This window comes from Mixophyes fleayi, chromosome 4 (genome assembly GCF_038048845.1).
Source record: "Mixophyes fleayi isolate aMixFle1 chromosome 4, aMixFle1.hap1, whole genome shotgun sequence".
Taxonomy (NCBI): domain Eukaryota; kingdom Metazoa; phylum Chordata; class Amphibia; order Anura; family Limnodynastidae; genus Mixophyes; species Mixophyes fleayi.
Genome location: NC_134405.1, coordinates 154,310,653 through 154,328,390, shown reverse-complemented (window position 1 = coordinate 154,328,390; position 17,738 = coordinate 154,310,653). Strand labels below are relative to the sequence as shown.

The following is a 17,738-nucleotide window of genomic DNA, read 5'->3' as shown; positions in this document are numbered from 1 at the left end:
GTCACATAACCTGCCGTGCAGACCAACCTGCTTCTTATTGGTCTATGCAGCCACACACCCCTGGCCTACAATATAGCACTGTACCATCAGTTCTGACTTCTAACAAAACTGGGTTTGCATGTGTTAGGGAAGTTAGAATGTAAGCAACAATGGGGCAGGGACTGATGTGAATGATTACATATTCTTTGTACAATGAGGCGTAGTATGATTGTCACTATATAAATAAACAATAATAAAAGTATAGAGTAGGAATCTATTTTTATAAAGGAGAAAACAAGATTTTACTTTACACAAATGAAATGAAAATAACACAAAGTACTAATAAGTAATATTTAAATTAAATAGCAAAAAATTAGTAGAAGTAGTGAAGGCTATTACAGTATATTAGCAGCTATTATTCTTTGTCAAATATATTTCATGCTGTAATCTACACGCTCTATGAAAATATAATTTACTGCAATTTATGAATTAACGTTTACTTATAGGGCACCACAAAATTCTACAGTAACAAAAGTAAAAATGAACACAAACATGTATTGGGTAGATGAAATGTGGAACAGATGAGAAGATAAGGGGAAGGGAATGAAAGAGGGCCATGTTCTTCAGATCTTCTTGTCTAGTGGGAAGGGAACTGAGACATGGGGTTTAACAGGTATAGGAGAAAGCCGGACCAGTGAGAGAGGTGTCAGGAAGGAGGCTTTGGTGGAAAAAATGGCTTTTCAAAGAGATTTGAAAACTTTGGCGCTTATGGAAGAGTCTGAACCTGCATGGAAGGAAGTTCCATAAGTGGGAAGTGGCACAGGAGAAGTCATGGAGGCAGGAATGGGAGGTGGTTATCAGTGAGGTGCAGATTGGATTCAGAAAGGAGAACAAGGATAATAAGGATGCATAAAGAGATAAAGTTAGCTATGTAAGCGGGGAATGTGTGATTGAAGGCCTTGTAGGTGAGGAAGAGAGTTTTGAATTGAATTCTAGGATGAATGGGAACTAGTGCTGGGATTGACAGGGTGGTGAGGCAGAAGTGGAGTATCAAGAGAGGAAATTCAGTCATACTGTGGCACTGAAGATGGATTGTAGTGTGGACAGACTAGTTATAGGGATGCCAGAAAGGACGAGGTAGTAGTAGTCAAGGTGGGAGTGCACCTCAAGTAATGGTGGAGAATTAATTGAGCATGTGACTGAAGCCTAGCAGGTAGTATTACATAAATATTAATAATAGTACATACTACAAAGATATGCCTTCCAACATTCTCAATTTCAAGTTGTGACAATTTAGGACATATCCCCAATCTGCCAGGGCAGAAACCAATAGCTTATGCCACTTCATCAAATAGCTGGGCCACAGCTCTTTAACATATAAAATTGTGACTGCACAGTCAAAAATTGGAAAAAAGTGGTTTTATGGAAAAACAATGTTTCACCCTTCACAGACATTTATTTACTTGCTGTATGAAACACGTTTGTTATGTGTATTTAGTCTGTTAATATGAAAATTGTGTAGAAGCTCACATAATTGTTAACATGTATTTGTAAATCCAGCACATATACCATAGCTGGTTCTGAAATACGCTCATTACACCGCAGGCTAAATTTGCCTTTTACTTGGAACATAAATAAGGCTCCCAAGTATCCCAGCTTCCTTCTGCCATTGGACATGTATCACTTGGAGTGATTATTTTCCCGAATTCTGACACATGAAGTGCCTAGATTAATGTAAAAACATAGGCTTAGTTTCCTATACCTGATTTATTATATTTGTTGCCCAAAAGAAAGATGGGGTGGTTTTATGGACTGATTTCATGGATCTTATATTCCACATATCTCTGGTTTTTGTTTTAGAATTTTGGGAGCACTAAACCAGAGGGGAAATGTATCAAAGACCAAACTTGAGTTTGTGTGTACATTTCTTTACAAAAATGTTTTTGTATAGGCGAAAATTTCAAATCAGCATTTTGTTTTGGCTTTCTATTTTTCGATTCTTTCACTCTTTATTTGTTTTTATTATTGGTGTTTTCTGCTTTTCGACCTTTCAATTTATAGAAACAGAAAAAAAATAGAACAGACTGCTTCTGGAAAAAAGGACAATGCAAAGAATAGAGAAAAAATTCAAGTTCTGCAAGATTTTTGCATGGAGTTATGGAGGGAAATGTTATACCAGCTTATATTAGCTGAAGCCATCTAGCCTCAGAAAGAGCTACGTATGAATAGATGTATTTTTGCATATACATTTTTTAATTTCATTTTAATTTAAATTAGTTTTATAAATTGGGATTTGCTTCCAAATTACACATTTCCAAAGGAAATTACAGCTCTGCATTTAACAAATTTACATGTCTCAGTATAATTAATAAGTGTGAACCATGACTAGTACCCAAAGATAAAAAACTCAAAATGAGGCAACATCACTAAGCAGTAAATTCTAAGGATCTATGGGAAAGTGACTGTGACCTGTATCTTGTGTGAATTCATAGCTGATCAAAATCACATTGAAAATGTTTCAAACATAGTGCCATATACTGTGTCCCAATTGTATATTTCATAACTTAATTTAGATTTTTAATTTAGATTTTAAAACATATGCATTACACATACACACCTGCAGTTGTACCGTAACATGAATAATAAACCTTATTTTACTACCTTATAACCATGAAGGCATTTCTCAAGTTTTGTAAAATATTGTAGCGTAATAAACAAGAGTAAATCCCTTACCAAGCCCTTTTTAATGTGCTTTCCTTTGCCAGTACTAGTAATTGAAATTATAGGAGATAAATATAGAAAGATAGAGGAAAAGTTGAGTTTTGTGATGACTAACCAGCTATCACAGGCATTAAACTCTTTCAACATATTGTAGGTGTTACCAGAATGGACTTACAGTATTCACTTTTAAATGAAGAACTAACTGCTCAACAGTGTAACATTCGCGTCTCTGACTAACATAACCATGCAGGTCCGGTGTCTACCGGCAGCCACAACTGCTATCCTGGTTACTTCAGTGTCAATGCTTTCCTGCTGGACTGTTAGGCTTTGGGGGTGGTATCTCATATATAGTGGGGGTTCCTGGTCACCAGACCTCCACAGTTCTGCTAATGAGATTGTTTCACTGCCATTATATTCCCAAGTTAATTGTTAAATATTGCAATCTGTTCCAGTGCCATCACTAGCAAAATATACTCTAGGATTTCTTTCAGAATCTCAGCTACTATAATATCATTTCTACCTTTGTGGACAAAAAGGACAAGCGAATTTACATGTAAAATATCATATGAGAATAAAAATATAAAGTAACCCATCAAAATTAGTATTAATTAAATAATCCAGTTGAGACCTCAATTAATGAAAAAATACAACATATACAGTACCAATACCCACGTTGAGAAAAAAGCAAATTATCAGAAAAAAATAAAATAATGTCCAGTAGTAAGAATATTGCAAGACTCATACACAGCACCAAATACAGTCAAATTATTTTGCCTTATTGGTGCTGGAGTCATTGCAGTTTTTAATACATGAAACCATCTTTGTTGCAGTATAAAATATGGCCATAAAAAAATTCCTTTTATTTATTATGAGTCCATCCTGCAGTGCACAATTCAGAATGAAATCACATGAGGAGAGACTCCTACTCTCCACCTCTGTTTTTCTTTGGCTGCTCATTTGCTCCCAGAATGCACTGTTGTGATTGAGGCTGGTCTCGGTCTACGATCTCCACTTACTGACGTAATTGCTGAAGAGGAGGTGGTGACTCCAGAAAGAAAGCTATATGGAGATGGAGACTTACCTGGAAATAAAGAAAAAAATATATACATTTTAACTACCAGGTAGCATGCTTGGTGTCATTATTACTTAATGTGGAAGGAATCTGCAAGAGACAGAACTTACAAGTTACACATTTTTGTATTTCACTTTGGTATTCCAGGAATTGCTTACTACTTTAGCTGGGTTGGCCTCTGGGGCATGTTGTTGTTCACAGCTTGTGAGCTTAACGACCAGCTATGCTAACACAGCTATAATAACTCAATAGCTGGAATATCAAAGTACAAGGTCTAAAATTAATTTGGTTTACTATATGTTTAAGTTATTGGCTAACAATAAATTAGGAAACACAGTATTCAAAAAAATGATAGTTTTTAGCAAGGTTTATTATCAGATAAACAAATTAGTACCGTATATACTTGTGTATAAGCTGACTTTTTCAGCACATTTATTATGCTGAAAAAGCGCCCCTCGGCTTATACTCGAGTGAGGGTCCCACTTACCTGTTCTCCGGTCCCTCAGCTCTTAACTTCCGCAGTGGAACGCATGTGCGTTCCACTGACAGAAAGTTCGGTATTTGGAACGCAAACTTGTTTACAATGATAGTGCCCAACCATGTGGCACTCACCCAGAACTTTGTTCAGTTTTTACAGAGTGCACCAGATTGCTGTAGCATTTTGCTTTAAGTTTAAGCAACGTGCGAGTCCGCTTTACTACCCTTGTCATAGAACGTCTGCTGCAGCATACTGGAAGTTTTAGCTACACGCTCTGACAGGATGGTGTTGATTTTTTTTTGACACTTTGCTCTTGGGGTTATGTTTATGTTTGGCAGAGAGCACATTAATCTGAGACTCAAGATCACCAATTCTCACCCTGGTGAACGTACTAATTAATTTACCTTGTAAAACAGTTTTATGTGCCACCCAGATGATCGTGGTTGCAATCTCATTCGTTGTAAGTTAAAAAAAATCTTGAATTGACAGTCTAATCTCTAGTGCATAAGACTGATTTAAGAGTGTTAAACTATCAAGATCTATTATGAAAAGAGCTCAAGCCTGATAGAGACGGCAGAGTGATTTGAGTTAGATAACTGGAACTATCTCAGATTCAAGTGGGCACTGAGTGAGAAGGGGGTCTGCTGACACCAAATATATGCACAAGTATATTTTGTGGAGTGGTAGAATAAAATATTTTACAGTGTTATTTTTAATCCCTCAGGGATCATGCATAATTTTTGACTTAAGCAATGGAGAGTGGACTTATTTGATACATGTGCAGATCTGGAAGCTGTTAAGGATTTATCCTCCGAGGATAACATTACCATCTGCCATACAGGATAATTGTTTTGAAAAATCTTCCAAAAAAGGCAATTTGGATTGAATTAGAGGAATAAACTGTGGCCAATGTAAGTATATGCTGATGATGCATATTTACAGCTATGAGAAATCTGCCATTTGGATCAGTGTATGTCTTTGTGGGAGTGAAGTGAAGGTTACGGTTCACCAAAATCACTACCTACCTGCGCTTACAGCCTGAACACGCGAAAAAGGACAGACTGAACGGATTGCCTGTCAGTGTTGGATGAGGCACTCTGAAATGTATCTCTTGAAGATGGGCCAGATTTGCTCTCATTCTGTTGAGGTGTGAGAGTACCAATGCATATTTTTATGGTGAATTTTCATCCAATAACATTAATGGAAACTACTTTTACACTCATGGCGGATAAACACAACAAAATAACTTACACAATTTTCTGGGCAGCAACCTAGAGGCCACCTCACTTTGATGGGAGAGAGGAAGGGGAAAAGTGTGGACCAAAAGCATTCCAACCCTAAAAACACCCATGTTGAGAGGTGTTGATTGCTGTTGTCAAAACTTAAAAAAAGTCTATAAAAATACTAAAAAGGGCTAAGCGGAAATGGTGTATAGCACCCAAACAGGGGCACTGTGTGGAGCAAGTCTAGACTTTAAGCTATACATGAGAGGAGAGAAGCTCACCTACCTGAAAATATATATATTTTGTAAATGTACTCCCTAGGGGAGAAAGTGCTTATCTGTTCAAGGTTTAAACCTGTGTGAGACTAAAGGCGCCCAGCAAATGGTGTTTAGACAAGGTCAACTGTTGTGTCTAAAAGGCACACTTCCAGCTTGGCAAGGGGGGTTCTAGGGGAAGATGAGGGGGTGTGAGGATTCTTTCCTTCCCCACGCTCCTGTGTACCGTTCTGGCACTTCTGGGTTCCCGGCGGGGCAGGTCACATGACGCCACGGCGGGGATGATCACAAGATCCCGGCGGAAGGGAATTTGAAATCCCTTCCTGTGTAACAGAGAGTCTCTGTGTCTAAACCTGTGTCAGAGCAACAGGTTACTTACCTACTGACTCCAGTGACTTCTGTTTGTTCTTGTGATTCTACAGTCTGCTGATTCTATCCTGTGTACCAGACCCGGCTTGCCTGATGTTAACTCTCCTCAGATCTTCCTTCTACTGTTCAGTCATCTGACCTGTGTACCGAACCCGGCTACCCTTCTGACCATTCTCTTGCTCCATCCCTGTGTGAAGTCGGCCATCTAAATCGTGTACTGGACACTGCTTATTTTCTGACCACCCCTTCTGGATCTCCTCTCTGCAGAGTGTCAGCTGTACTGATCGTCTCTCCACTCCAGCATCTCCTAAGGTACTGCCTCTGTTTATTTGCTTTGTTGGCAATCCTCCTATCCCTCTCACGTCTAGGGACCGAACCAAGGGCCGCGAACTGCAGTCTCCTAGCAGCTAAACTCATCCCACATTGCGGTGGTTCTTGGAGAAGACCGGGGGGCTGTGCCTTGCTAGACCTGTGTAAATCTAGACAGAGAACACTCTTGAGCATAACAGGGGGTTTGGGGGTGGGGGGAGAGGATTAAGCAGGAGGAGAATCATGTAGGCAAAGACACTTCATAGTTTGACCCCTGGTCATGCAACTTAACTGAGATGATTTTTCCTTCATGTTAGAATTGCAAATTATCAAGTTCCCCCCTTGAAACAGTATAGATTGTGTGCTCCTCGCTACTGTCATGGCCAAAAGTTTTGAGAATGACACAAGTATTGATTTTCACAAAGTTTGCTGCTTTAGCGTTTTTAGACCTTTTTGTCAGATGTTGCTATGGTATACGGAAGTAAAATTACAAGCATTTCATAAGTGTTAAAGACTTTTATTGACAATTACATTAAGTTTATGCAAAGAGTCAATATTTGCAGTATTGACCCTTCTTTTTGAATACCTCTGCAATTCGCCCTGGCATGCTGTCAATCTAACTTCTGGGCCACATACTGACTGATGGCCGCCCATTCTTGGCTAATCAATGCTTGGAGTTTGGCAGAATTGGTGGGTTTCTGTTTGTTTACCCGCCTCTTGAGGATTAAGATCTGGGGAGGTTCCTGGCTCTGGACCCAAAACTTAGATGTTTTGAACCCCAAGCCACTTCGTTATCACTTTTGTCTTAGGGCAAGGTGCTCCATTCATGCTGGAAAAGGCATTGTTCATCACCAAACTGTTCTTGGATGGTTGGGAGAAGTTGCTCTTGGAGGATTATTTGGTACCATTCTTTATTCATGGCTGTGTTCTTAGGCAAAATTGTGAGTGAGACAATTCCCTTGGCTGAGAAGCAACTCCACAACTCCACACATGAATGGCCTCAGGATGCTTTACTGTTGGCATGACACAGAACTGATGGTAGCGCTCACCTTTCTTCTCCGGACAAGTGTTTTTCCAGATGCCCCAAACAATCTGAAAGGGGATTCATCAGAGAAAACTTTACCCCAGTTCTCACCAGTGTAATCCCTGTACCTTTGCAGAATATCATTGTGTCCCTGATGTTATTCCTGGAGAGAAGTGGCTTCTTTGCTGGTCTTCTTGACACCAGGCCATCCTCCAAAAGTCTTCGCCTCACTGTGCGTGCAGATGCATTCACACCTGCCTGCAGCCATTCCTGAGCAAGCTCTTCACTGGTGGTGCCCCGATCCGGTAGATGAATCAACTTTAGGAGACGGTCCTGATGCTTGCTGGACGTTCCTGGGTGCCCTAAAGCCTTCTTCACAACTATTAAACCTCTCTTCTTGAAGTTCTTGGTGATCGGATGAATGGTTGCTTTAGGTGCAATCTTACTAGCAGCAATATCCTTGTCTGTGAAGCCCTTTTTGTACACGTGTTTCCTTGCAGATAACCATGGTTAACAGAGGAAGAACAATGATTTCAAGCACCAACCTCCTTTTAAAGCTTCCAGTCTGTTATTCTAATTCAATCAGCATGACAGTATAATCTCCAGCCATGTCCACGTCAACACTCTCACCTGTGTTAACGAGAGAATCACTAACCTGATGTCAGCTGGTCTTTTTGTGGCAGGGCTGGAATGCAGTGTAAATGTTTTTGGGATAAAGTTAATTTTAGTGGTAAAGAGGGGTTTTGCTATTAATTGCAATTCATTTGATCACTCTTCATGACATTCTGCAGTATATGCAAATTGCCATCATAAAAACTGAGGCAGCAAACAGTTACGATTCATTTCTTTTTTTTGCATAGTAATGAAGATGCATGAACAAACACTGCGAAGGTTGATCAGCAGGAACTTTTGGGCAGAAAGTATAGTGTGCCCAATCAAGAGCAAACTCTCGGTGTAGTGTCAGGCAGAATCTACTGGAATAGCGATCATATTGGGGCAGGACATCTGTGTCTACTGAATCAGGAACATATTGAATTATCATATTGCTCCAGCAGGTCTGAATCTCAATATCTCTCAGTTTTTCTTGCACCCAATACATGTCTGTGCAGAGAACTGTAAGGTAGTGGTCCACCACATGATTGAACTGGCAAAACTGGTCTACTTTTGCCTCTAATGCAACAGTGCGAATGCCCAGTGAGGTATTTTTGGTTTTGAATTCTGCAATTGCTGCTTTGATTTTGGAGTGGAATGTTGTTTTGATCTCACCTCCCAGTTGGGCAGTATCAGTTTCATCTCTTGCGGGGCATCATAAGCCAACTCTGTTTCTGGGATTTGTGGGGAGCTGAGAAACTGGTTTACTTGTGTTCTCTGTGAATCCTTCCTTTTGAAGATTTAAGAAGCTGCTGCTGACTTCTATCAATGCACATTAAACTGTTTCGGGTAGGCAATAGGAGGAGAGGGAAGCCGTGCAGATTGTGGCCCAGAAGAGAGGCTGACTATACCACAATAGGGAAAGAAAAGGGCGTGAGGAGGCAGGTGAAAGACAAGAGGAGAGTGAATGGGGTAACGGTGGTGGGTTGCGGGTGACAAGGTGGTGTCTCTGAGAGTTGCTGAGAAGGTTCTGCTACAAGGAAAGTGCTGTGCTGGAGTCTGCTGTATGTTGCTGTTAAGAACCACTGTGTTATGGGTTACAGTCATTTTTGTGCTGGCTTTGTTAAGACCAGTGGGGTGATAGAGCCCCCCCTCCCCAAAAACAAATGAATGAATGGAGCAAGTCTGGACAAATGCTTGTCCACTACTGGAGAGCCAGTCTAATGAATTAATTGTGTCCAGGAGGTCTACAGAAGGGGCCCATCCCATGTGTGTCTGTGGGGACGGTGGATACTGCAAGCTCAATGGGAGGCAGGTGATGGGATAGTGGGATCCTTATCACCAATAGACAAGCCTCCTAGTTCGCTAAAACAGATTTTATGCAGGCTACTTGAGTTATTATAGCAAAGAAGCTATTGTTTTTGTCTATTGCAATATCAATTTGTTTATAATGAGCAGGCTAAGATAGTGCCCAACCATGTGGCACTCACCCAGAACTATCTTCTCAGTATAGCTGAACATGTTATTTTGGTTGTGTATAATCCCGGGGAAAGGCTGTTTGGCCGACAGAACTAGCTTAATATCCCAGTTATGTCCAGAGATTACACACTAAGTGAAGAGGTGCTATAACCCAGAGATGCAGGGATCTATAAGCCCCTCTTGTGCCCTGTATAGCACAGTAATTGTTGGCACTTATGTTGCTTGGAAGGGCTAATATGAGCAGAGAATCTCCGGAGAAATGGAGTCAGCAGTTACTCACAAGGTATAGCAATTCTCTATGATGTCATTGCATGCTGTAGCATTAAGAATTTCCCTTCACTGACACTAGGAGGCCCAGGCTATACCATAAAAAACATCCAAAGAACATTATTTCTCCAGTACCAAACTTTACAGTTGTCAGTACGCATTTGGGTGGGAAGCATTCTCCTGGTAGCATTGGCACCAACTGCCAAACTGCCAGATGGTGAAGTGTGATTCGTGACTCCAGAGAATGCAATTCACTGTTCCAGTCCAATGGTAGTGTGCTTTATACCACCTCAGTCGGCATTTCTCAATGTGCATGGTGATCTGAGGCTTGGGAACCGAATCCATTAAGCTTCTGATGAACAGTTCTTGTACTGACGTTTCTTCCAGAGGCAATTTGGAAATCTGTATTGAGTGTTGCAATAGAGGACAGACTATTTTTACACGCTCATCCTGTTCTATGAGCTTGTGTGACCTACCACTTTGCAGCTGAGCTGTTTTTGCACCTAGACATTTCCACTTCACAATAGCACATAGAGTTCACAGGTGTAGCTCTAGTGGTTCAGAGCTATGAACGGACGTGTTAGGAAGATGACATACTATGACAGTGTCTCACTGAAAGTCAGTGAACTCTTCAGTATGACCCTGTGACTGGATGACTTATGAATAACTTATGGTATACATTTATTTAAAGGAAATAGCACAGGACGCTTGTTTATATAATTGCCAATGCACTTATTTTTGATATTGTGTATATTGTGGTAAGGGAAATCTTTAATTTCCGAGACCAGGGGGAGAATTTTTTTTTTTTTTTTTCCTTTTTTATCCTTTCTAGAGGCAATGCCTTAATTCTGATGTATATATCTGATACAATAAGCCTTTGTTTTGAAAGCCTTTTGTATATCTTGGTGTAAGGAAATGTCTTGTTTTGGGTTTCCAACTTTTCCTGGGGAATTCTTTTCTTTGGAGGAAATGTGTATTCTGCAACTGTTGGAAAAAAGGACTCATGCTAATCTCAGGCTAATTCGACCTTTTGATGTGTGAGGGTCATAGGAAGATGTAATTAGACTTTCTGTCCACTGTAAGATGCAGGATATCACAGCAAGATTTTAAGATATCACAGTTAAGCGAAAATATTGTTAGCTTTGCAATGCATGTAAATCCACGTTTGTGTAAACACATTGCATCCTGATTCTAAAAATAGCCTGTGTCCAAATCAGCATAAAAAGCACCATCTTGTACACTGAAATGTACCATTCTGGTGTTCCATCTGACTTGACCACTGATACCTTTAATCAGTGGAACTATGAGCGAAATAAAACATCATCCTTTGCTTCAAGACCCTGCTTGACAACTTCTTTAATATTGCTGTAATCCTGTGACCTGCAGATTAGACCCCAAATCTAATCCGCTCTCCAGCTGTTTGTGAGGTTGGACCCAGCTCTCCAGTATCACCGCTCTGCCGCTATCTAGCAGCTGGCCCATGTGATAAGCCAGGGGGATCCACCCACAGCACCCTGATCCATAGTAAGTGGTCAGGGGCTCCAGCCCAACACAGGAGTACACTAGCAGTGACAGAAGGAACGTGGTTCTGGGCGCCATAAAGGAGCCCAGTGGTGGCAGCAGGCCCCTCCTACTGCGGCAGGAGGAGCATATTCGGAGAAATGAAAGGGGACGGTGGCAAAGTAAGCCCAGCCAGTTCCCAGCAACAACAGACAGGGTAGCATAGGCGGTCCATCCTGTCACAGACCCATTCTACTGTTAACGTTTGACTATAGAGATTGCATGGCTGTATGCTTGATTTTGTGCAGTTGTTAGCAATGGGTGTGGCTGAAATGGACAACTACACTAATTTGAAGGAGTGTTCACATACTTTTGACCATGTAGTGTATCATGTCTTTAAATTATTCATGGGTACTGAATTTTATGCTTATTATATATTTCCTAAGTGCATACACATAGTTTTACCTACTTTTGTAGGTTTTCTTAGCTAATTCCAAATCGATACATACAAACATTGTATTTATAAGGATTATAATTATATATCTATCCACCCCTTGTGCTAAAATACATATAAATATACCAAAGCAATGAGTCATCTTCAGAGATCACATAATTGATTCAATCTAACCGGTGTACAATTCAACCATTATAATTGATTTCCAAATTAAATACATCTGTATCTGAGAGGTCCCAACGTTGATTAGTGCATTTCCAAAAAGAGCCTCATAATGAAGTCTAAAGAACATTGAAAGAAAATCAGACAAAATGCTTTTGCAAAGCACAAATTTAGGGGATGGATATAAGAGGATTTAAACAACTTTTAATATCCCCTAGTATAATATAAACTAGACAGAATATGGAACAAATATGAATTTGTCTAACAGGCCGTCCTCTAAAACTGAGCATCCATGCAAGAAGAGCACTCGTTCGGCAAAGGTCAACTGCATCTCTGACAAAACGTTTTTCATGAAAGAGATGTGAGAAATTGTCCATGGGAAGGTGGCAGAAAGACAACCACTGGTAGAACTCATATGACATCTCACCTACAGTTTGCCAGACCCAATACCATACATACACATACACAGGAAGATTCTTTGTTATGATGAGACCTAGGCTGAACTTTGTGGCCTTATTATGTTTGACACAAGCCTGCCACTATGCCTTATCTCAAAAACACTATTCTTACTGTGAAAGATGGTTGTGTATCTATAGGAAGGCTGCTTTACTTCAAGGACTGAAAAGCTTGTCAAAATGGAGGGCAATATGGATGGAGCAAGACAGAGAAATATTGGCTTAAATACACAAACATTGGTGTCCTGGACAGGCGCAGTTAAACCACAGACACTACTTCTATTGAAAATCTGAGGACTAATTTGAAAGTTGCTGTTCTCCAACAGCCCAAATCCACCTGCTGTAACTTGAGCAATTTTGCAAAGACGAATAGATGAAAACTGCAGAATTCAGATGTGCAAAGCTAAAACTTAGCCAAATATACTCACAACCCATGGTTGAAGTGCGGTGTATACAATGGTATGCAATACCATCACTACCCCTACTGCCTCCATTGTAGCCCCTTCCTGTAACTACTGATAGGAAGTGTGGTGGTGCATGTCTGATGTCTGGTGTAATACTAGGGCTGCCCTCCCTGGGCAGGCAAATTCCCCAGGCAAGCCCCAGGCCTCTGGGCCTGTTCTGGGAGATAACTCCCAGGCCCAAACAGCACAGCTTTCAAAACCTAAAGTTTTACTCAGGTAATGTGGTGAATGTCACCAGTGATTGTGGAAAAAGAAAAAGATGAAGGAGAGAAAGAGAATGTGACACAGAAAGTAAGTGCAGCTGGTAAACAAGACAAAGGGTTGGAAAGTCAAACTAGTTGAAAACAATTGGAACAACAGATGCACCAGCTTCAAACAAGGGAATGCAGCAGCCTCGAAAAGAAATGCAACAAATACAGGATAAACCAAAGGAAAGTACGCAACAAAAACTGCACAGAGCCCAAGAGGGCAAACACTGTGCATCAAGCTCACCTGGTGTGCAAATAACCCCTTTCCCCCAGATTCCGAGAAGAACATCCCTGGAAAGACAGACAAGAAAATCTGCAACAGCAAGGACTTGTAACAAGCCTGGTGCATCCAGGTCACATTCAATCCCAGTTAGGTGAAGGTGATCTCGAGAAAACACTAATAAAGTGACAATGCCAGTGTCAGTGGATCCCTCTACGCTGCTATCTGCAGAGAAGCCGTTGGTGCCAGTAAAATAAAGTGCTGGTAAAGTTGCAGTTACAACAAACCCAGGATACAGACTGCAATCTGGAGATCCTGACCACATGGGAGCAGCAATGAGGCAATTACAACTCACAAGAAGCCACAGACTTGTATACCTGTCACTGAGAAACACGTGGAAGAAAGGAGCAGCGATATAGGAAATAAGGAATGACATTCTCCAAGGCCAGAAACATCAAATGGGCTGAGTGGTTTTAAACAACCAGGAGAAATCTCAATGCAGTGAATCTGAGTTTGAAGACAAACCAAATGATGCACAGCTGCCACAGAAGAGACCAGTGTTGCAAGAGGCCAGTTTTTCCTTTAAAGAAAGAGACTTGTAGAAGGGACAGACAGCAGTGAAAAATCAGCAGAGAGAAAGCACAACTCTAGTGCAAACACCTCCGATCCTGAAGGACAGTGTTGAACAACAGATGAGTGGAGATATCAGCACACCTCAGGAAAGTGCATCCCAGCAGAGAGATGCAACAGCTGGGACACAGGAAAGAGGAGAAATACCTGAGCATTGTATACTGGAGACTCCTGTCATGCATAGTGAAAATGCTGTCAATATTATAGAAAATAATGTTGCTTTTGATAAAATAAAATATACAAAAGGTAAAATACAAGAGGTTGGTAGTAAATGAAGAAGGTTTGCAATCAATATGGAATGTTGAACCCTCTAAAGAAATAGACCAATCAGTGAAGCAATCAGGGGAACAGAATGCTGAGACAGATGAAATGGAAGTGTCAGTAGAGTATACTAAACTAGATTTCTCCCCTTTATCTGGAGTGGGCCAGTCTCAGGTATCAGCAGTATACCCGCCAAAGTAAGTGATCAATATGCTCTGAATCATATACAAAATGGTACACAAGGAAATAATACAAATAGTGGAACTGGCTGGCCTCCAACGTCTGGAGCCGCGGGGCACCAACATTTAGTTCTAATATGAACTATACAGACCAGGCTTTTAGGAGGAGAATGAGGTCAGATTCAGAACAAAAAGGTACCAGAGAGGAGTTGCCAGACAGAAAATATGTTATACGAGAGTTGTTGTGTCAACAAATGGGCAAGTTTAGGGATGTAGAACGCTAGAATTAGTTCAGTTTTATTCCAGTTCACAAGCCAGACACAGTCAGTATAACAATAACTTTTGGAATGAAGCAGTGCCTCCTCAGGACAATATTATCTGGCTCAGGAGGCATTGCGATCTAGTGTCCGACTTGAGAAAGAATACACATACTAATGGTGTCTGGACTGGTGGTTGAAGGGTTTTGGTAAAACTGTGGCAGTAAAAAACATAAAAACATAGAATTTGACGGCAGATAAGAACCGCTTGGCTCATCTTGTCTGCCCATTTTTTTCATTAACCTATGGTAACCTCAAACTCTGTTTGGTCCTTTAATCTTTGTAAGGATATCCTTATGTCTATCCGAAGCATGTCTAAATTGCTCTACTGTATTAGCCTCTACCCCCTCTGATGGGAGGCTATTCCACTTATCCACTACTCTTTCTGTGAAGAAGTTTATCCTCAATTTTCCTCTGAAAATACTTCCCTCCAGTGTCAGTGCATGTCCCTATGTTCTAATACTTCTCTTCCTTTGAAGAATGTTTCCCTCCTGTACCTTGTTAAAACCCTTGATATATTTGAAAGTTTCTATCATGTCCCCCCTTTCTCTTCTCTGCTCCAAACTATTATTATCATTTATGTAGATTTGTAAGGCGCCACAGTGCACGCAGCGCCATACAGTAGGGAAAATATACTTCCGTAAAACAGGAACATATAAGGTAGACAAAAGAAATGTGGATATGAAAATAAAGTGTATGTAGGACCCTGCTCATTAGAGAGCCTATATTCTAAGTAGAGATGAGCGCACTCGGATTTATGAAATCCGAGCCCACACGAACGTTGCCGATCCGAGTCGGATCCGAGACAGATCCGGGTATTGGCGCCAAATTCAAATCTGAAACTGAGGCTCTGACTCATAATCCCGTTGTCGGATCTCGCGATACTCGGATCCTATAAATTCCCCGCTAGTCGCCGCCATCTTCACTCGGGCATTGATCAGGGTAGAGGGAGGGTGTGTTAGGTGGTCCTCTGTCCTGCTATATCTCGTGCTGTTCAGTTCTGTGCTGTGCTGTGCTGTGCTGTGTTCAGTCCAGTGGTGCTGTGTCCTGTGCTCTGTCCTTCTGAGTTCAGTGGTGCTGCTGGGTCCTGTGCTGTGTCCTGTTCAGTCCAGTGGTGCTGTGTCCTGTGCTCTGTGCTTCTAAGGGCATAGTTATTTCCCCATTATTCCCAAGTGTTTAAAAAATTAAAAAAAAGTTCTAAAAAAAAATACGAAAAAATAATGAAAAAAAAAATTAATTACAACAAAATTTGCACAACCAATCCTGCAGTATAAGCCCATTGGTACTGCAATATTACCAATTTCACTGATTCAGCAGTATAAGTCCAGTGGTACTGCTATTACAAAGTTCACTGATTCAGCAGTGTATAAGTCCAGTGGTACTCTCCTGTGCCGCATATAATTTTTAAAGGCTTTGCCGAGTGTGTGTGGCTTAGGGGTACGCTCTCTTGTGCTACATATAATGGAAAACCAAAATTTGGAGGATAAAGTAGGAAAAGATCAAGACCCACTTCCTCCTAATGCTGAAGCTGTTGCCACTAGTCATGACATAGACGATGAAATGCCATCAACGTCGTCTGGCAAGCCCGATGCCCAATCTCCTAGTACAGGGCATGTAAAATCCAAAAAGCCCAAGTTCTCAAAAAATAGCAAATAGAGAAACTTAAAATCAGCTGAGGAGAAACGTAACGTTGGCAATATGCCATTTACGACACGTAGTGGCAAGGAACGGCTTAGGCCCTGGCCTGTGTTCATGACTAGTGGTCCAGCTTCACCCAAGGATCCAAGCCCTCCTCCTCCCCCCCCCTACAAAAAATTTAAGAGAGTTATGCTGTCAGCAACAACAACAAAACAGCAAAGAACTCTGCCTTCTAAACAGATGACATCACAAATCCCCAAGGCGAGTCCAAGGGTGTTGTTGGTTGTGAACCCTGACCTTCCCATCACTGTACAGGAAGAGGTGACTCCATCCAGCATTTGCAGCACGCCCTCTGCATATGCTGGAAGGATCACCCACAGTCCAGTTACAGATTTGGCTAATGAAGGTGTGAATGTTGTAGACCGGGAGGAGGATATTGATGTAGCTGGCGCTGAGGAGGATGTTGATGATTATGATGCAGACAGATTCCAAATTGCCTTTCTCAATTTCTATTTATATTCTAGATTATATAACGGCTGAATAGTTTTCTGTTTTACTCCTAGTGGAGAGGGGATCTGATGCAGACAGATACCAAACTGCCTTTGTCCATTTCTTTGTATATTTGAATTTCTAGTTCTACAGTCTATGCAGGCTGCTTTATTTATATTCAACTACAAGTGTAGGGCGGGGGGGGGGGGGGGCATAGATAGCCACCAAAGTAACATGGTCCATTTAATTACACTTTCTAGCTCCACAGTCTGTGCAGCCTGCTTTTTTTTATCTTCAAAGTACTTATATTTACAAGCCTTGCAATCTAAATTAACTAGAGGTAGTGACGTGGTAGAACTCCAAAAGGCAGTTTGGAGGCCCCTGTACAAACTGGCTCTATTTTTTAACTGAGTTGTCCCCCCTCCAGTGTGTACTCGGAAAGAGTTTTTAGTGCAGCTGGGAACCTGGTCAGTGAGCGGCGAAGGAGGTTGCTTCCTCACAACGTTGAAAAAAATTATGTTTATAAAAATGAATAATCAATTCCTCAATGAAGTACAGCACTGCCCTCCAGACAGTACAGAGGGGGACCTGTGGTTGTGGAGTCCAGCGGGGACGAATTGATAATGTGTGAGGAGGAGGAAGTACACACTGTAGGGGGAGAGGAATCAGAGGTTGAGGATGAGGATGACATCTTTCCTCAGTAGAGCCTGTTTAGTTTGTACAGGGAGAGATGAATTGTTTTATTGGTGTGGGGGCCCAAACAAACCAATAATTTCCATTACAAAAATGAGGTGTATCTGCGCTATGAGACCCAAAAAGCAGCCTTTCACCTTACAGTACCCAATCCCCACAGGTACTAGAAAGATATATACATAAAACAAGTGTAAGGAAAAACTGGCGCTGATGGTATAAATCCTCAAAGTCTACAAAGTTA

The 17,738-nt window shown here is 41.1% G+C and overlaps 1 protein-coding gene across 1 annotated transcript in view; it reads right to left on the bottom strand.

The window, feature by feature from the left end:
- Positions 1 to 367: 367 nt before the first annotated feature.
- CAMK1D (calcium/calmodulin dependent protein kinase ID) overlaps positions 368 to 17,738 on the bottom strand; it is a 272,636-nt gene continuing 255,265 nt past the window's right edge. Inside the window, exon 11 of the mRNA XM_075208648.1 lies at positions 368 to 3,781. Coding sequence (XP_075064749.1) covers positions 3,654 to 3,781 — 128 coding nt within the window. The 3' untranslated portion in view covers positions 368 to 3,653. The remainder of the gene's footprint in view (positions 3,782 to 17,738) is intronic.